The sequence below is a fragment of the Stegodyphus dumicola genome, chromosome 3 (genome assembly GCF_044657685.1).
Source record: "Stegodyphus dumicola isolate Sdum_Otavi_A_Nest chromosome 3, ASM4465768v1".
Classification (NCBI taxonomy): domain Eukaryota; kingdom Metazoa; phylum Arthropoda; class Arachnida; order Araneae; family Eresidae; genus Stegodyphus; species Stegodyphus dumicola.
This window is the reverse complement of record NC_140770.1, coordinates 238768794-238790083: the sequence shown is the minus strand read 5'-3', so window position 1 is coordinate 238790083 and position 21290 is coordinate 238768794. Positions and strand designations below refer to the sequence as shown.

General features: G+C 34.9%; 1 protein-coding gene across 3 annotated transcripts in view; it reads right to left on the bottom strand.

The window, feature by feature from the left end:
• LOC118191601 (degenerin mec-10-like) overlaps positions 1-21290 on the bottom strand; it is a 174781-nt gene that overhangs the window by 28723 nt on the left and 124768 nt on the right. For all 3 annotated transcript variants that reach the window (XM_085813952.1, XM_085813951.1, XM_085813950.1), the window contains one exon: positions 3452-3521. In XM_085813952.1, the coding sequence (XP_085670078.1) occupies positions 3452-3521 (70 nt within the window). The remainder of the gene's footprint in view (positions 1-3451; positions 3522-21290) is intronic.

Genomic DNA, 21290 nt, shown 5'->3' with positions numbered 1-21290 from the left:
CAGATTTTTCATTATTTAATTTGTTTAAATATAACAAAGGGCGATAATACTTTGTGGCAACAGTTTGAAAAGTGATTCGCCGTTTGTAGGGAATCAACGCAAAATGGCAAAACGAAAACAATGGTCTTTCAGGGAACAAAAGGAATTCACATTTGTGTTCATTAACATGGGCAACAATATTTCCGTTTAAAAAGAATAGACATTTCTGTTTATTAACACTGCCAACAGTAATTTTAAAAAGAAACATTTGACGTCGGCTATAATTCTTTTAGTATCGTCTGTGATTTTGTTAATATGCAGTATTTCGTAGATACGTTTGTTTTCGTGTTTGTCGTAAGAATTATGGGGGAAAAAAGTGTGTCCTAAGAGTTATGGGGGAAAAAAAAAGTGTTTTCTACAAAATTTAGTCTCAAGTACTGCTTGATGATTTTCTACATCGAAAGCTCGCCCCGGCGTTTTTGAACCTTTGGAAGCAAAAAAGGGCAAGTGAAAACTTTTTTTTTTTTTTTTAATTTAGAAATTTTGACCTTTTAGAATTCTGAAAAATTTTACTATAGTTTTTCAACAATTAGTATATTCTAGGCTAGTATTGCTAGAAATTGGCTTTTGTATTGTAATTAGTTCCAGCGAAATATACAGTTTCTAATAATTGAGACAAAATAAAATTTTTGGTGATTTTGTAGTTTATACAGTTTCTCTTAAGGCGTACTTTGAGGAAATATTTGCGTATTATTTTATCACGAGAAAAATTCGAGACCCGTAATAATATAAAAAATGTGCAGTGAACTGCTAGAAAAGTGTGTTGCTGACAGGAATATGTCTTCAGTGTATTAAATAGTATTAATAATAAGTATTTGCAAACTATCCCTTTCGATTTCTTAACCTTTTTCTTGATCGGAATCAAACTCTAAAAGCACAGAACGCTACCATTCGTTTCGAGCTGATTTAACTTTTTATTTTGGAGAGTATCTAAGTTTTTAGGATAATATTGCCTATTTTTTCATATCTCAAAATAAAATAACGGCATTCATTCATAAAGATGTTACTCTTGTAACAGAAACCGTATTTCTAACTTGAGTGAACTCAGTAATGTAGCAACCTTTAAGCTGTATTTACATCATTGCCATCTTTCATCATCTACGAAACTTAAAAAATGTACCCAAAAATTGCTTCCCTCGCAAAGGTTTCAATGAGCCACTGACCAATTTCAAACGAAACAGTTAATGAGCGAGTGCATTTAATCATAGCGTTCTTAAATATTAATAATAATAACAATAATTCTGAAAGGATTTTAACGTCGCACTAGAAGTTTTGTTAGGGTTTTTAATGCTTTCGCTGAGTTCCCTGTTTAGCATTCTTCATTTGGATTCACTTCTACTAACATAGGTTTTCTTTTTTTAGCCCAAAGGGACAATTTGCCCAGAAGGGCTATTAATTTCGTTTTGGCATTTTGCGTTGATTCACTATAAACGGCGAATCACTTTTTAAATTGTTGCCACCAAATATTAGAGCCGTGTATTAAAGAAATTAAATAATGAAGAATCTGCATAAATGTTTGCATGTTTCTCGCACTGTGATAAAACAACGATACCTAGAGCCATCAAATTTTGAATAACGTACGTCTCCATCTGAATATGGACATCTGGAAGCCCAAATTTGGAATTTGTTTTATTATCTATTTTATATTTTGTAAAGCATTAATGAGTTTTTGATTAAGAAATTCAAAGATTTCAAAGCGAGCAGTGGCAACAGTGTAAGGGGGAAAAAACAATCTCCAGCACGGGAGATCGGAAATTCTAAAGTTATGCTCTTTTAAATATTTTGTGATATTGCTGTCGGATTGAATTTTATGGTTTAAGTGCGAGGAACATGATATTTAATAAATAAAGGTAACACGCAAAATGTTAAAAAAAAAAAAAAAAAAAAAAAAAAAAAAAAAAAAAAAAAGGTGCCTTTGGACGTAATATAAAATCTGAAAGCTTTCACATTTTTGCTTTGTTCTTTGTTTTGCATTCTTGACTTCATTATTAGACATTGATTTTTTCGTACTTACGCCTCATAAAATTCAACAGTAAAATAAAAATAATAAGAATAGCAGAAAATTATTTAAAATAGTCTTCACATATTAGGGATATAATTGCAATTTATTAATATATGCAATTTTCTGTAATAATTTCGTGTAAGTGATTTTTTCCTACATTAAGGAAGGTAAACAATTTCGTATAAAAGGCCGATTTCGCCTAAGGAATTAAAATTTTTATATTTCATATTAAAGGCCTTATCGCCCCCCCCCCCGCCAAATGGCGGGCACTTGTCTATAACGAACGGCAATGGCCACTACTAAGGGCAGAAATGGTGGTCATTTTATTGTGGAGGCACGTAATGGGCGGCCACCATTACCTCCTATGAAGGGGACTGACAGGTTTACTTCTATGCCTTCTCCTGTATTCGAGCCCGGGCCCTTCTGTATCGCAGTCAGGCTTCCCTAACCACCATACCGCATACCGCATAGGCGGCTTTAAAGGCTACTATCTATATATCTTTAAAGGCTACTATCTATATATCTTTAAAGGCTACTATCTATATATCTTTAAAGGCTACTATCTAAAGGCTTCTTAGCTATCAAAAACAACTTTTCTTGATATGTTGTTTAGATGTGGAGATGAACCGGTTTCTCTTAGAGACGACAAAGTATCCCTAACATCAAACGTCGAAGTTTAAAGGGCAAATTAAAGCCCCAATTTCCCCCTTTTTTCTGTATTATTTTTTAATTAAATAATTTTCAGCATTTCATTGCTTGGAGAATCTGGAAAAATATTTTCGTAATGTATTTTCTCAGTTTCGTTTGGGAACAAAATATCGAACTCTGTTTTGGTTACAACCAGTTACAGTTACATCCAGTTTAGGTTACGCTAAATCTTATTCCAAAGTTGCATTTGGACGTATATCTTTCGGCAATATTTTCTTTTTCTTTTCATAAGGTTCCATTTCTTGTAAGAACTATTCATAATTGATCAGCGGTATCTATCAGTATCAATCACCTAAATCTGCTTTTGGTTAAGCCTTCAAATTGTCTTTTAATTCTTCATTTGAGATCTCTGGTTTAAATAGAAGAACACAATATCCGAACTTAAAATTAAAGCTTAATTTTCAAAATTAAAAGTTCAGGAGGAAGTCAGGAAATAAACAAAAATTAAGTATATAAAATAAAAAGTAATTATAACAATAAAACTGAGTACAACTAATTAAAAAGAATACAAAATTGATATATTGGACTAAATTAATGACATATAGTTAAATGTTAGTAAAACTTAAAATATTAGAGATCATCTTATTTGTGTGCTCCGAAATTGGAATTACGAGTTTGCTCATTAACTGGAAATGAATTAAGACCCGTTTTAAATAGTAGATGAATTTTGTGTTGTAGATATCAGAAGGTAAAAATACTTACGAACATGGCATTCGACATTCTGGGTAACACTGGTCTTTTACAAGCTGGTCGTATTTCTTCAAGCATTGCACTGAAATTGATTGAAATTTTATTAGACATATTTTGTGACATTAAAACATCTGCAACGATTTTAAGTACTTTCTTATGGATAATTTATAAAATGTATATAGAAATACCGTTTGTTGATATTGTTTGATATTACGTAGGGTTTCAGTAACTGCGGTGATTGAAATGATATGTTTGTGCTTTGAAGAAAACACGTAACTGCTTTTCTACAAATCGTATTTGCATTAAACGTAGAAAGGAAATTCAGTTTTGATTACTTTGCTTTAACTGAAAATTTACGTGTAAAGATCATGAACTATCAAGAGAGTACTTCTGCAGATGTAAATTATTTTTAATGTCGTACAAAACTATAAACATTACTTCCTGCTTGTTAGGGGGTATTGAGAGTGATGGATACGAAGCAGAATTCTGCACTCCAAGGATAATACTGGATGTAAGTGTAATAACATATTGTTACGTTTTTCTTTTCTGACACCAGTTGTTGCGTTATTTTTTCCACGGGTTCGTGCAGATTTAGAGTGAATAACGACGACACTACTTGATTGAATATCGAAACACACTTTATTTACCAATATTAATCAGGACAGCTCCAAAATCACGTTACAGTCGTCGAAGAACTATTAACACGCTGACACAATCAGCGGTACAGCCTTCACACTATCAGGCTATAATGGAGACAGCTTTACTGCGAAGCACCAGAGTACAGCTCCCGACTCTGCTTGGTCGTTCTCGGAACTCCACGTACTCTCGAGACTCTCCACGCTACAACTCGCAATGCACTCGACGACACACAGATCACAGCTCACGACTCTTCGGTTCAGTCGTTCCCGGAGCTTAACACACTCTCTCGGCGATGCGCTAACCGCGACACGAAGAGACTCTTCGATGCACTCGACGACCCACTCGGCACTCGCTGGCCGGCTGTCCACTCGATCATTCTCCGCATGGACTAACTAGATGAAACACACTAACTCGCCCTCTCGACGAGGCACTCTCCCACTGACTGTGGGCCAGCAGGATTTATATAGCTTTCGGCTTGTGTTCGAGTTCCAGAAGATTCTCCAACCGTCCATGGTATATCGCCAATTTTGTCGCCAAATGTTGCCAAACGAGCGATTTCTCGGCAAATGTGGCAACCCTGCCTTCCCTTGCTAATTTATGGCAACCCTAAACCTGCTTTGCGGGGAAGCCATCTTACCGCGCCTGTACATTTCGCAACAATATGGTTTTAATTGGCACTTTGTTTACAGGATAGGCGAATAATGTGTGTCAACATATGATATATGAAAAAATAAGCAAGATGAGATAACACGTGGTAGCTTGACATGATATATTTGGGGTGGCATCTTTAGGGTCTGTTTTGGCATTATATTAGGTCGTCAGGTATTTGACTAAAATTCCATGCATTTCTTCATAGTAAATGCTGGCCGGGACTTGAAATTCACACTCTGCTGAACTTTTACTACGTGCACTGCGGGGGGGGGATTTCCAAATTTGAAATTTGGGCTTTCAGATACCCATATTCGTAGTAGGATTACGTCATTCAAAATTGGATGGCTCTAGGCACCGTTGTTTTATCACACTGCGAGAAACACATACATTTAAGTTGACATTCGCTCCTACAACTCATCCGCCTTTTCCTAAATCTGGCAACAGCTACAGCAGCGAGATACTTCTTCAAGCTGCGTGAGGAAATGGAGAGAATTCCATTCCGATGAGATTATGACGTGGCGATGGATGGAGCTGCACTATTCCGCTCGACAATGTTGCTTGATGATGTAATTCCGTTTCATGATGAATCGAACTTTTTATTTTACTTCCTTTCACTCTGTACGTACCATAATCATGTTTATTCTTTCATCATTAAATACCTTTAAAATGCCACTGCATTCCTCTATTTTAATCCTAATTTCATCACAGATTCATCATCCTAACCTCATCCCAGATGCAGATTCTTCATTATTTAAATTCTTCAAAGATAATGCAAGACTCTAACATTTGGTGGCAACAATTTGAAAAGTGATACGCCGTTTATAGTGATTCGACGCAAAATCGCGAAACGAAAACAATAATCTTTCAGGACTTCAGGACTCCTTTGAACTTAAAAAAAAAAAAGGGAGGGACAGTTCTACATCTCCCGTTCTACTGGGCTGATTGACGAAAATCAAATTACGTTTTTCATACCTCGAAAGCGAGAATTAGGATAAATAATTGATTTATATATAGCTTTGTTCTATTTTGACACTTGAACTTTTTCTGAAATTACATGTAATTTTTACATGCGACTCAAATCATGCTTAAATATTAAATTTTATAAAATTTGGTGCGAAATTTATGGAAAAATTCAAAAATTTATCTTGGTGAAATTTTTTTCAGTTTGCGCCAAGAATAATTCACTTGGCAAACTTCTTAATTTATGCCAACTTATTTTCCTTTCCCTTTTTACATTGTGCATGAGAGGAAAAAAAGTCACTTCCTACTTTCAAATAATTTTAACAAAGTGCGTAAACCACATTAGATGTTATTATCGATTTCAATAAATATGCAAAATTTCAAAACCCGCCAATATATAAATTCATGTATATCTTCGGAAATTTTCATTAAAAAGCTCTAACGTTTTGCAGGTGTACTTAGAAATATATCTACTTTAAGATAAAGGTAAAAATTTTATAGGTTATAATTCAAAAATTTTTTCGAAAAATTTATAAAAATTATTTAAAAATACAAATGTTAAAAAATAATAATAATAATAAAGGGTGAATTTTATTTGGAATGAACCTAAATTTCGAACTATAAAACAAGGAATCAACTAAGTGTAATAAAGTGAGTTAATAAATACATACCAAATTGAATTAACATTGAGGAGCTGAAAGTTTGAGAGCTAATTTTTTAAAAACTACTCGTGCGATTTTTTACAAAACTTGGCAGATTGGTATAATTTGAAACGTAGGATCAAAATATGAAAAAAAAAATCGTATTATTTGTGAAGGACAGCAGGGATTTATATGACGTAAACGATCGATGTTTGGTTTGTCATACAGAATAGCATAGCTTTTCCAGTTTGGGTATTCTGCATTGTATCTTAATTTTAAAATTTTTCTTAAGAAATGTTATTCACAAGATGATGTTTAAAATACGAATAGTCGGAGATGAGCATATTAAGTTTTTCGTGCTGAGTAGATGACTGACTAGATGATGTACCCTTTGCTGGGCATTAAAATTGTTACACTATGAGGAAAGCAGTTAGTAGAATCATATTTATTTTAAAATTCATTATGATGGTAGTATAAAATGGTTAGCTTTTCAGGTAATTCTGAAATACAGAAATTTCAGAAAAATAAACATCCTGTTGAGGATCCCTTTGCGGCAACAACAGCAGCTGTTATGCGGAATAAGGATAAAGAATACAAGATTTCAATGTTTATTCCTTTCGGAACTTCCGCAGACACTCTGACCATCATGCTAGAAGTGAAAGAGAGATTCGCCAGAAAAGACGACGCCATAGGAATCGTGCATTCGCGTTCGTAATTGAGCGCACCGTTGTAGGTCCTGATTCTTGTGCTGTAACGTCAAGAAAGTCGAAGAAATTGTCGTTGACAGTGGTCCTTTCGTAGACGTCTTCGCATTGTGTGTGGATATTTAGTGCCGTGCAATACATTCAATTTCCTGAATCACGGTACGAGATGAGATGATAGATATCTTCCCCGCATCACTGGTAGGGCCATTAACACGTTGAGCGCGGCGCCGGTCCCTGGGGACCGGCAGTGAACTTTCCGTGTGTCCGGCGTCGGTATCTGGGGACCGGCACTGGAATTTTCGTTTGGCTGGCGTCGGTTCTCGGGACCGGCAGTATTAAAGTTAAAAAATAAATATAGTCTCAATGAAATGTGATCAAATTTAGTTTTAATGAAATGTATTGAAACATTCTAAACAAAAATACGGCTTAGCTCGCTGCCGGCTGAACGGAAAGGACAGCAAATTCGGCGCCGCGCTCAACGTGCTAAAATCCTGTCCTGGGTTCTATATGGCGTGTCTTCCTTGCGCTCCTCGATTACAAGCGCGCATAACAGTCACTGGATCAATGCGAGCAGCAGTGCGCAGTATGACAATCTGATCTGATGTCCCGGTAGGCTACGATTCTCCTGCTTTCCGGGTATCAAGATTGATTTTGGTATGAGTCGATATCTAGTAAGAGTTCCTTTTTCTTACACGCGGAATAATATTACTTTCAATACAGGGAAAAAAAAATAAAAAAATAAATAAATAAAAAATAAACCTCGAATTCTGAATATAAAAAATAGCATATCAATCAAGCATTTTATACTGCTTCGAGGTGTTATAATTCTGGCTTGTAATAGAGAATACCGCTGAACGTTAATCTTTTGCACAGTTCAGCATATTTTACTTTTTATACACATTTCATATTTATTGTTCGCTTCTTTCGTGGTGTCGCAGTTTTAAATGTGCATGTAATGGCCAGCGTATTAATTATAATAGTATAATGAAGTGTAGGATTGTCAAAATACACAATTTGAAACAATATTATGAAAACAAACATTTAAATTTTGACAAAAAATATTTCAGCAAACTAAAAAAAGTACTGGTTACCTTACTTCAGTCACTAACAGCTTAGAAATGTACGTATTTTGATTATTTTTCGATGAATATTTATTTAAATGACAGTGAAATATAAGTTTCACTACATCTGAGTTAATAGCAAACCCAAGCTATCTCACAGACTGTGATTTCTCGAAATAATGCTTTTTAACTAATGTTTCTAAAACACACTGCAGCTAAAATTGTGTAAAAGAATTTTGAAGACATAAATATGGATCATATGATAATGCAAAGATGAAATGCTTATGTTTAAATCACTTTTTGGTTAAAAATACCTTTGATTTTTTATATGAAAAAAACTGAACCTACTTTTTATACATGTGTTTGCTGTTTTAATTGTAATATTTAAAAAGTATAACATTTTTTATATAATTAGCATTGAAACACGTGTTCTTATAAAAAATTAGAAATTAATAAAAATGTTGAAAGCTTAAAACAACTTTATTTTTTGTTTTAGTTTCGCAATAAGAAGTGAAATTACATTATAGTCATTCTATAGAAACGTTTCCGCATCACTATACAAGATGATAACTGATCTAGTTTGACACTATGGCCTTTTTTTTTTTTTTTTTTTCTGTTACAACTATTTAAAAGTCCGCGATTGTTGAGTTAGATTTACTCGAAGCTTTTACATTCAGTAAAATTTGGGAATTTTAATGAATGGGTCTAGTGCCAATCTGCGCTATTCGATGATTTTTTTAATACTCTCTGAATATTTATTTTCGCTTTTTTTATTATTTTCCCAAGTCGCTTTATTTACTTTTGAGTAATAGTTAAAGACATTAGAGAAACGCATGCACAGAATTACTTGTTTCAATAGATAAGAGGCAGCTGTTTTGTCTATTGAAATGCATGGAAAGTTTTCATAATTCTTAATGCTGGGCAAAGTTAGAATTTTGCCCATTACTTAACTTGACGATGGGCTATTCTTGTATCAGACATAAACCTTCCTCCAATGATGTTTGATTATTGTTCCAATTGATTTATTTAAACGTTTTTGTACTCTTAAATCGATGCCTGTTTTTATGGTATGGGTAACGAATATGTAATATGGTATGGGTAACGAACGACACACCATCACGACTTCAGCAAAAATATTGATAATATGAGATACTAGCAGGTGGCTTTTTTCTGATAAAACTACATACTTAATGTTCTTAAAATTGTAAAAAATATTTTATTGTAAAATCGCAGAGTGGAAGAATGAGGTGTTTTATCAATACAAATCAATTAGACAACGCTGGCAATGAGAAAACTATAAATACCGACCCCAAAACGCGAGGCGAGTGCGTTATTTAAAACTTTTAATCTAAGATGACTATGTGATTTTCAGAGTGTAAGAGAGTACCTCCCATTTATACAACAATAATCGATATCAAACAACAACAGCACCCTATGTCATGAGCGCAGCCCTCCCAATCAATGCAGTAAGCTCATAACCTCGCCCTCGGCAAAGGGCCACTAGTAATTTCAAATCGCATGCTCTTAGTGTACTGACGGAGGATTGTAGTGCTACCAACCAACACTCATCGTAATAAAATTATTTAATCGATTAACAGCGATGCACGCGAGATCTATGTTTAAGAAGAGTGGATCACCTTCTCTCGTGAAACCGCAGATGCAGTCACACCATTTCTGCAGGATTCGAACCCCGTGCTATTAGCAATCTTATCTACTCGACCATTACGGATTGGCAGTAAGAAAGAATTCGAAGCATTTATAGATAAGAGGTATAAGCGCTATTTTAAGTTTGTGGCACAAATTTGTGTTTACTCAAGTGAACTGGCTTTGCCTTCAGTGTCAAAAGTGCAGCGGCGTTAAAGAGACAGCAAATTTTGTTACTTTCAATTAACCACAAACTAGAACAACTTGCAGCGTAACGATGATTAGCAAATATGTCTTACAAAACTAATGTTCGTATCAGTTGCGCCTAACTCAACGACCATTATGTCAGACAGTATCAATGAGATGGTTACGCAGTCCGCTCACAACTCATCAGCCAAAACACAGCAAAGGATCATGTTAGCAATCATATTTAATTGCTCATCAAGCTCACTTTTACAGAGTCATGCAAGTATCATGCGCATGAGCATGAACAATATCGTGTATGAAGTAATTACGCAGCAGCCACGTTTGTTACAAAAGACATTGAATTTTCAACGTTTTAGTACTTTTAATACTTTTAGTTTGATAGCTTTCTAATGGGGTTCCAACGTGAGCAGCCAACAGACACCAATTACAGGTTCTGCTATCTTGGTGAAAAAACGATTTTCTTCAATGAAAGAAACAAATTGTTCTCTCTAGCAGTTATAGATGACGCCACGAGACGAAATCGTCTAGACCAACACCTCCTTATAGAAGGTCCTTATAGAAGGGGGGTCTAGACTGTTGTCTAGACCCCCCAAACTTCACTTTTGCTCATCGCCCGGGTTTCGAAATGACAGAGGGAAAAAGGGAATTTCATCCAAGCGCTCGCAAACGCTCAGTTCGAAGAGCGCGTGCTTCTGTTAAAGAATATGTATTTATGTCAAAGAATATGTATTTGTTATATATAGATTTTTTTGCTCATGTTACTATCAATTGAAATGCTAACGAATATGTGTTAGTGGTGCTATATTTACTTAGCTTAGTTTTTCTTAAAAATAAAGTGGCTAATTTCATTCAATATACTGTGTAAGATTAATTGTGTGTAAAATTTCCGTTTGTAAATTGTGCAAAATTTTGCTTGAGATCTAGACTAAGGTGACCAGACGTCCCGCTTTCGGCGGGACATTCCCGATTTTTAACAATTTGTCCCACGTCCCGCGACGTTTTAAAAAAGTCCCGATTTTTGGAAAGAATGCACTGTAAGCTATGGAACGGCGGGAGAATACGGTTTTCGGCGGCCATGTGGCTACTTCGCCAGGATATGTGTCTTATATTCTTTTTATTAATTTTATATTGTTATATTTTAATAATAACATATAATTGTTGACAACTAATTATCGAGAACTGGTTATTAAAGTTCGCACTGTTGATCAGTTGTTAGAATTCAACCACGTAATGGCATTTTTTGGCATTGGCATTGAGGAAAACATTTTGTAATTGTCTCTCAGACGATACACATCGTACTGCGTGCTACTGCAACAAATCAGCTAATCAGATAATTTAAATCAGCTATTCAGATTTTCTTGAATTTAGCAGACAGTACTCTTATTATTTATATTTTATATTGGCGGCAAAAGGTCTAGCAAGTGACTTGAAAGTCTTGAAAGTGACGCTTACGACTTACGTTACGGCAAATTCATAGGAAAAATAATACAAGTTAATACTGTTATTATTTAGAAAGAATTATAAGATTAAAATTTAAATAATTTTTAAAATATAGTAGTTACTTTATTACAAACAAATTAATTTAATTTTTAAACTAACAATAAAATATGTTCATGTAATAATGTACCTACTTACTGTGTTTTTAAGCAATATATATAGATACAAATTTATAATAAATTACTTCTTTAGATTTTTAACATAATGAGTAAAAACAGAAGATGCAAATTCAAAGATGATCAAAGAAGTGAATTTCCTTTTGTTAAAAAGAGCAAAAGCGATCACATGGTAAAATGTGAGAAATGTAATGGTGAATTTTCTATTTCGCCCGGCTGGAAGAATGATATTTCAAAGCACTCGGGGACACAGAAACATAAAAAATATTTAAATACTACTGCATCTTCCTCCAAAATGCAGGAATTCTTTCGGAAAACAATTTATGGATACGAAGAAAAGAAATTAGCATTAGCAGAAGGACTTTTGTCTTTTCATGCTAATAATCACAATCATTCCGTCAGATTTTGTACATCACAAGTTGTCCAAAAGTGATTCAACAAATAAACGACAGTAATCTACTAAAAGAATTCACTCAAATGGGAAATATGCCAAAGAATAAAATAATACTATACGTAACTTTTTAATGTATTATATTTGTAAATTGTACTTATGTTGAAATTAAAAAATATATATTTCAATACTATTTTTGCGTTCTATGAAAATTTGTGTTGCTTCATATAGACCAAATTCTTAATCAAGAATCTCCCCCCGGTCAATGGTGTCCCGCTTTCCCAATGTTAAAATCTGGTCACCTTAATCTAGACCCTTGTAATAAACTCAAATCCGTCAGTTACGAATTAAACCACGTTTGTATGTTTACTATTGAGCAACAATTTGTAATGCCGTGCGAGATCATGCAAATTCGTCGAATTTTAAAGGCACTACAAACAGTTTATTTTGTACCTTTAGAAACGAAAGAACTCTAATGAATCTGTAATTAAAAGCTATAACAGGAGCATTGAAATCTAGTAGTTCTGCATGAGGATAATAACTACATTACCACTCCCCCCTTACTGATTTACATTAAGTTTTTATTTTTGGAATTAAAAGTGCCAGGATCCTTGGCTGGGCAGTAACTAACAATAAGGAGGGGGAAAAGAAAATTAAATATTAATAAATACGTCAAAAAATTAGAAAGAATTAAAATTAATAAATTGAATGAAATAATATAATGAATAAAAACTAATGAATTCAGTGATAAGTGGTAAATAAGAAATACTAAATAAAAACATAATGATTAATTTTATTGAATCATTAGGTTGGTTTGGCATTTTGCTAACTATGCTTTAGACGGAATAGCCGAATCCATCAGCAATTTAGTCGTTTCATCACCGAGAACTTTACCGAGAACTTTGAACTTTTGGGGGCACGAAAGCGGGAGACAGTAAGTTACAACACGAGAAAGTGGAATGTCCTTCCAAAGAACGTCTACGTTTACAATACATAAAGAACGTCTACAATACATATTCTTTGGTCCGTCTCCTTTCGAAGGAGAACCCCAAGAGACATATCGAGGGTCACCCACCCTATTTGACTTCCTTCAAACTCTCGAGAAGACTTCCGGCTTGGCAATATTTAAGTGCCTGTATGCCACAAACACACTATACGCTTACAAATATTCCTACATTCTCAGGGATTCGAACCGGGACCAAAGATATGAATACCGATCTGGTACTATACCAACAGTATTTACCTAGAGTTACTCCTTATTCGTAAATAACTCATTTCTATAGTCTTAATGACTAACTAAAAAAAATCTGAAACGTTTCAGATTTTAAAGTATGTCCAAAGGGGCGTTTTTTTAACGTTTTATGTGTTACCTTTATTTATTAAATATCATGTTCTATGTACTCAAACTATAAAATTCAACAGCAATACCGCAAATTAATTTTAAAATGAGCATATTTTTAGAATTTCCGACACAAAGTCTCGCGCGCTGGAGATAATTTTTTTTTCGTACAGTGTTGACATTAGTCGCTTTGGAATTAGTTTTTTTCATCAAAAATTCATTGAGGTGTTACAAAATCTGAAATCGATAATAAAACAAATTTCAAATTCAAATTATGGCTTCCACATGCCCATATTTTATGGAAGTTTACGTTATTCAAATTTTGATGGCTCTAGGTACCATTGTTTTATCACAATGCGAGAAACATACATACCTTTATGCAAATCCTTCATTATTTAATCTTTTTAACTATAAGACAGGGCGATAATATATGGTGGCAACGATTTGAAAAGTCATACAGACTCTTAAAGGTTTTCGAAGGAAAATGCCAAAACAAAATTAATAGTCTTTCAGGGCAAATTGCCCCTTTGGTGTTGCAAATGTGGTCAAGAGCAGGAGATTGACGTTAATTACGGAAGGGGAAAGTAAACGGTTGTGTCAGGGATCATAAGAGAAGATATATTTTAAAAGAAAAGTGTTTTTAGGTCTCATTCAGTATCAGTATATCAGGAATAAAAACTTGAATGGAGCTAGAGTTCTCCTCTGTTCTTCACTATAAGCCAGTAATGTGTACAAGGATGCACATGGTACCAGAATGGAGACAAATTACATAGGATAAGAAAAGTTCTGAAGTGCTCTTTTATGTATTACTAAACAGCTTAATAATATAAGCATACACATTTTTGTTTATTAATTATATAAATCTCTTTATAATAGCAAATTAATGTATAATCATCAAATGAATTTAATGATTATATTTATTTGTTTATTAACATTTCATTATTACATTGTTTTCGTCCAGGAATTTCCTCCCCCTTGAGCAATACATATATGAAAGTCACGAGGCTGAAAAGCACTGCTATAAACAAATAATTCAATCCAATTCCAGTTGAACAGCGCTAATTAGTACTAATTGTTTACGGAAAGTGTCCTAGTTTTTGAATAGCTTCGTATCATCTAACATGAAATTAATTACTTAATCATCTTAAGAATGATTTTGTGTGCTTATGTAATTGAATATGGCAAAACATATGAGGGTTGGCTAGGCAGGATTTCATGGAGAATTTTCTAGGGAAAATGGGAAAAATACCTTAAGGAAATCCACGAAAATGCTTACACAAAGTGGTAGTGTCGCGTTTGCTTACTAGAACTTTACTTCCACGAACGCCCTCTGGCGAAAGAGACTAAAAGTAGTCAGTTGAACGGCTGACGCGTCTAACAGATGTATAAAGATAGACCGTCTCCGTATAAATTATGCTTGTAATCATTATAACTTGTAAATATTTTGTAGATATCTTTCATACGAATTAAATTTTCTTAAAAAGTTTATAGCTGTGTTTCGAAGTGAATCGAAGTTCATCATAGAGACGGATACCTACAAGAAGGAAAAGCAGGCAGTTCAGGGCAGCCCTATTTAGAAGGTAAGTGAACTTTCACTTATCTATTTAATGATCAAAAAATTTTAATAGTACAAAGTTGATAAAATTTTTTAACATGGCGCCCGAACAGGGACTGCCAGTAACTGCGGTTTTCCTAACTATTGAAACTGTCTAAATTGATATCAGTTATATAGATAATACATAAGCATAACTAATTAGTGGATTGCTGATACTTGTTGAATTATTGAATATTAAATAATGACGGAATTCATCGATACATTGAAAAGGAAACGCGGCCACATAAGGGCTGCCGTTACAAAATTAATTGGCCGAATCGAAACTGAATTACCAAAAACAGAAGTGAATGCAGAGGAACTAGAAATTTCCTTAGAACTCTTAAATGAAAAATCGAAGAGTTAAAACAAATAGATGCCGATATAGAAAAATTAATAGACATAAAGGATCTTGACCAGGAATTAAACGGTGTTGACGAATATCGTGAAAGAATAACTACATTTAAATACAAAGCTAACAAAAAATTGAAAGAAATTAATATAGAACAACAAAAATTTAATGTGTTACGAAGCACTGAACAGTTAAGTGAAAGTATTATAGAAAACGTTAAAATCGAAAGTCATAATGTGAAGCTTCCTAAACTTACGATTCCGAAGTTTTATGGCGAGAGCTGCGAATGGCTGACATTTTGGAACACTTTTTCATCAGCCATACACCAAAATAAAACGCTTGACGCTATAAGCAAATTTAATTATTTGAAATCCTTTTTGGGAGGCACTGCTTATAACACCATTGACGGTTTCGATTTAACCGAAAAAAATTACGAAACTTCAGTTAAACTCCTCACAGAAAGATTTGGAAATAAAGATGTACTGATAAACGCTCATATAGATAAATTACTGAAAATAAGACCTCTAAAGGATTCTAATGACATTCAAAATTTCCGTAAGTTATTCAATTATATACAGAAACATATTCGATGTCTTGAATCATTAAATATGACCTCAGAAACATATGGAGCTTTATTAACACCTATTTTGCTTAAAACATTGCCCCCAGATTTGGTTTTGGAGTATAATAAAACAGTTCGGAAATCAAATTACGATTTGAGTCACCTAGTGGAATTTCTTTCTGAGCAATTAGTTGCGCGGGAACGTACATTCCAGACGGTCCAGCCAAAGGCGGCGCCGCAAAAGCATAACAAACTGAGTGAAACCAGACCTATTGCGAAACACACAGCTTCGGAGTTGACGAACGCAAGTTTGCGGGGAGGAAAAACATCATGTATTTTCTGCGACTCTTCTGATCACGAGTCTATAACGTGTAAACAAGCATCTTTATGGTCTACTGAGAAAAAAAGGGAGAAATGCAAAGCGAAAGGGATCTGTTATCGCTGTTTACATTCACGGCATCTTAGTTTTAATTGCACTTCTAGAATAAGGTGTGAATTATGTAAACAACGACATGCCACTATAATGTGTTTTAAAAACGAAAACGGAGAAATTAAGGAAGAACAAATTGAAAATAAGGCCTTAACGAATAATTCATCCTATGAAAGTGTAATCTTGCAAACTTTAATTGCCAATGTTTACGAAAAGGGTGAAAGCAATTTTATACGAATCATTCTGGATACCGGAAGTAGCAGATCATATATCAGCACATTTCTTGCGGAGAAATTAAAACTAAAATCTTTAGGTCAGGAAAGTGTGACTCATGGGCTTTTTGGAGGAATAGAAAAAAGGGAAAATCACAACAAGTATCTGATTAAGTTAAATAATCCAGAAACAGGATTCACATGCGAAATGGAAGTTTTGAGCCAAAAAACCATATGCTCACATATTCCAAAATTGGAGGATAGGGAATACTTAAAGAAACTAAGAGGTTACAAAATTTTGCCCAGTGATGTAACTAATGAGAATTCTTGTTTATTTGAAAAACACCCTAACGAAATACACGTGCTTGTAGGAGCAGATTATGTCGGAAAACGTTTTACAGGGGAAGTAAAACACGTAACGGAGAGTTTAGTACGATGAATACACACCTTGGTTGGACAACATTAGGGAGAACAAAGGTAAAGGGAAAGAATTTTAATGAAATTCTTTTATCACTACACATTAGTGACAGAAAAATTTGTGACTTGTGGTCTATTGATTCTATCGGAATAACTGAACCAGCTCTTTCGCAAACAAAACAAGAAATAGAAAAGGCTACAGAAAATTATTTTATCCGTACTTTAGAAAGAGATGACGCTGGAAGATATCAGGTGTCACTTCCATGGCTTCAAATTCATCCTGAGTTGCCAGATAATAGAATCCTTGCAGAAAAACGTCTGAAGTCTTGCGTGAAAACCCTTCAGACTAAGAATTCCTTAGAAGCCTACAAAACTGTTTTAAAGGATTGGGTAGAAGAGGGAATAATTGAACCTGTCTATATTTCGGAGGCAGAAAAGATCAAAGGGCATTATCTGCCACATAGACCCGTGTTTCGGGAAAATTCGACTACCAAAATTCGACCAGTGTTCGACGCATCTGCAAAGGAGAAAAATTCGGTATCTCTGAACGACTGTCTGGAAAAGGGTCCTAATTATCTTGATCTCCAAAATTTTGACAAAATTTCGAGAGGGGAAGTATGGAGTAATTTCGGATATAAAAAGAGCATTTCTTCAGATAGGTGTGAACCCAGCGGATCGAGATTTTCTCCGGTTCCTATGGTGGGAGAAAGGACAGCCTGAAAAACTGACTATATATCGGCACCGAAGGGTTGTATTCGGCGTAAACGCCAGTCCCTTTTTACTCGCTGCCACAATTAACTACCATTTGGAAAATGTACCAAAACATCATCAGGAAATAGCTTCAAAGCTAAAGAAAGCCATGTATGTGGATAACTGCGTAGCGAGCGTGGAATCAATTGAAGAATTAAACTCATTTATCAAAGGATCTAGAGAAATCATGGCTACTGCAAAATTTGACCTAAGAGGTTGGAAACATAATAGACTTAAAAATGAAACTTCAATTCTAAACCTTTCTGATAAAGATTATGAAGATGTTGTGTCTGTATTGGGATTGAAATGGGACTTGTTTGACGATACTTTGTCTTGTCACGTAAAATATGAAGAAAGCCCTGTATTGAGCAAAAGATCTGTTCTTTCCGAATTGAGTAAAATCTTTGACCCAATTGGGTTTACTAGTCCAGTTACTCTCATGCCTAAACTGATTCTGCAAGAGTGCTGGAAACAGAAAATTAACTGGGATACTAATCTGCCGAATGATCTAGCAAGGAAATTTTTCACATGGTCACCTCAGTTAAAATATTTGAAAGACATCAAAATTCCTAGATTGCTTCCCAAAATAGACGAAAGTACCACTCTGCATGTATTTTCGGACGCAAGCAAGGACGCGTATGCGACCTGCATTTTCCTTAGACACAGCGGTGAGAGTGGAGTCACTTGTCAATTGATACAATCTAAAGCGAGAGTTCCTCCCCTAAAAGCACTCACCATACCTCGACTAGAGATACTCGCTTGCACTATTGGAGCCAGGCTCTCTCATACAATAAGAGAAGACTTGAAATTAAAAGAGGTTCCAGTTTTTTACTGGACGGATTCCACAAATGCTCTCTTTTGGATAAAACAGAAAGAAAATTGGTCCACTTTTATAGCCAATCGAGTAAATGAGATTCGAAAACTGAGTAACCCAGATCACTGGCATCACATTCCCGGAAAGTTTAATCCTTCGGATTTGCCATCACGCGGTTGCTCTGCAAAAGAATTGAGGAAATCCGAATGGTGGAAAGGACCAGATTGGATTTATCGACCTCCAGAAGAGTGGCCTATTGCAGATGGAGAACATCCTGACTTCGATATAGTAAATGGAGAGAGAAAACGAACTGTGGTTTCAGCCAGCAATAACACGAATACAGATAAATTTAAACTTTTTGACAATATTTCAAAATTCGAAAAGATCATAAAGGTCGTATCTTGGATCTTTAGATTCATTAAAAATGCTACAACACCACCATCTGAAAGAACTCATGGGAGAATTTCAGTCGAAGAACTAAAAGGAGCTGAAACAGTGGTTTTCCGACTGATCCAACGAGAATCTTTCGAAGGATTAAAAGATAAAAGAATACGTGCTCTAGAACCTATCATGGACTCCAATGGCCTTATAAAAGTGAAGACACGTATCTTTGAGAGAGACGATGATGCTGACTTTCGTTACCCAGTTTTACTTCCCTCAGAACATCCATTAGTCTTAAAACTGATCAAATCTGAACACGAAAGGCTAAGTCACGCTGGAGTACAATTCGTTATGTGCGCTTTGCGTGAAAAATATTGGATCATAAAGAGTAGGAAGACCGTACGCAAGGTTATCCAAAACTGTGTACGATGTCGAAGGTTCGACTCTGATTCATATAAGACTCCTCAAGCGCCACTACCTGAAGACAGAATAAGAGATGCTTTAATTTTTGAGATTATTGGTGTTGATCTGACGGGTCCCTTAATTTTAAAAGGAGGCCAAAAAACATGGATCGTCATTTTTACTTGCGCAATATATAGAGCAGTTCACTTAGAGCTAGTCTCATCTCTATCAACTGAAAGTTTCCTGCACGCGTTCAGGCGATTCATCGCTCGAAGGGGTAGACCTGTCACTGTATACTCCGACAATGGAACCAATTTTGTTGGATCAAATAATTTGTTTAAGACCATAGATTGGAATTCTATCTTAGAAAATGCAACAGTTAAGAAAATTGAATGGAAATTTATCCCCCCTTCCTCGCCATGGTGGGGAGGGTGGTGGGAAAGATTAATTGGAGTACTAAAGAGAATTCTTCGAAAGGTACTAGGAAAATCTTCTCTGAACTACGAAGAATTGTTGACAATCATTTGTGACTGCGAGAGCATTATGAACAACCGTCCTCTCACGTATTTGTCAGAAGACATAAAGGATTTAAGAGCTCTCACCCCAGCAATGTTTCTAACAGAAATTCCAGAGACTGGAGTTCCTGAATTAGATCTTTTGGATTCTAAATCCATCAATAAAAGCTACCTTTACAGAGCCAAATTGAGAAAAGATTTACGAAAAAGATTTCGATCAGAATATTTAGGGCAACTAAAACAAAGCTCAAAATTCATCCGCGAACCATCTTCTGTGAAAGTTGGTGATCTTGTAATTGTGTCCAACAACGAAAAAAGGATAAACTGGCCCTTAGCTAGAATCGTGGAAATTTTTCCATCCCACGACGGACACATTAGATTAGTGAAACTGAAAACTGCACAAGGGGAGATTATAAGACCTACTAAGAACCTCATACCTCTTGAACTCAACTTTACACCTGAGTCGGATATGCTAGTGAGGTACAGAACTCGACGTATGACGAAAACTCAAAAGACTTGAACTACAGGTCAGTTGAGGTCCATCCTCTGTTGATACTGGACCTCAAGGTGGGAGTGTCGCGTTTGCTTACTAGAACTTTACTTCCACGAACGCCCTCTGGCGAAAGAGACTAAAAGTAATCAGTTGAACGGCTGACGCGTCTAACAGATGTATAAAGATAGACCGTCTCCGTATAAATTATGCTTGTGTTGCGTGCGTACGGGTTCGTTATGAAATGAATGCACAAGTCCGATGAAAAATGAACAAAAATTTATTATTATCACAACAAAAATGCTTAAATTTTCTCAAATTATCATGCAGTATTACAATATCTCACAGTAGTTTTCTTTTAACTACTCAAATGTCCAATAGAACGTAATTCAAAACAGCTAAAGAACGCTAATCCGCGAATTCGCTACAATCAACAACAGTAGTTTTCTAAACAACAACAAACTAAGCAACTACTACAAACTGAGATGTTTTCCTCCTTTTATAAGATTTTAAAATCACGCGCTAGAATTTTCCAGTACTTTCTCGAAATCAAAAAGAGATATTTATTTATTTAATGCACGCGCTCTTGTATTTTCAATTTTCCGGCTTAGCTTTCTTTTAATATTCGTCACGCGCTGCACTGCGCGAGAAATAAAACCATTTAATTTCTAATTGAACTAACATTAGCTTTTTAAATACCAAATTCGTAACACTTGTAATCATTATAACTTGTAAATATTTTGTAGATATCTTTCATACGAATTAAATTTTCTTAAAAAGTTTATAGCTGTGTTTTGAAGTGAATCGAAGTTCATCATAGAGACGGATACCTACAAGAAGGAAAAGCAGGCAGTTCAGGGCAGCCCTATTTAGAAGGTAAGTGAACTTTCACTTATCTATTTAATGATCAAAAAATTTTAATAGTACAAAGTTGATAAAATTTTTTAACAGGTAGGCTGTAGGAGGGTTCGTTTAATCCATTTGTTAAATTTGCATCTAATTTTCAAGTGCTCCCCCCTTTTTTTTGGGCTAATTTATACATTCAAAGGGAAATACATGTTACTCACTGAACTTCGCACGTTAGT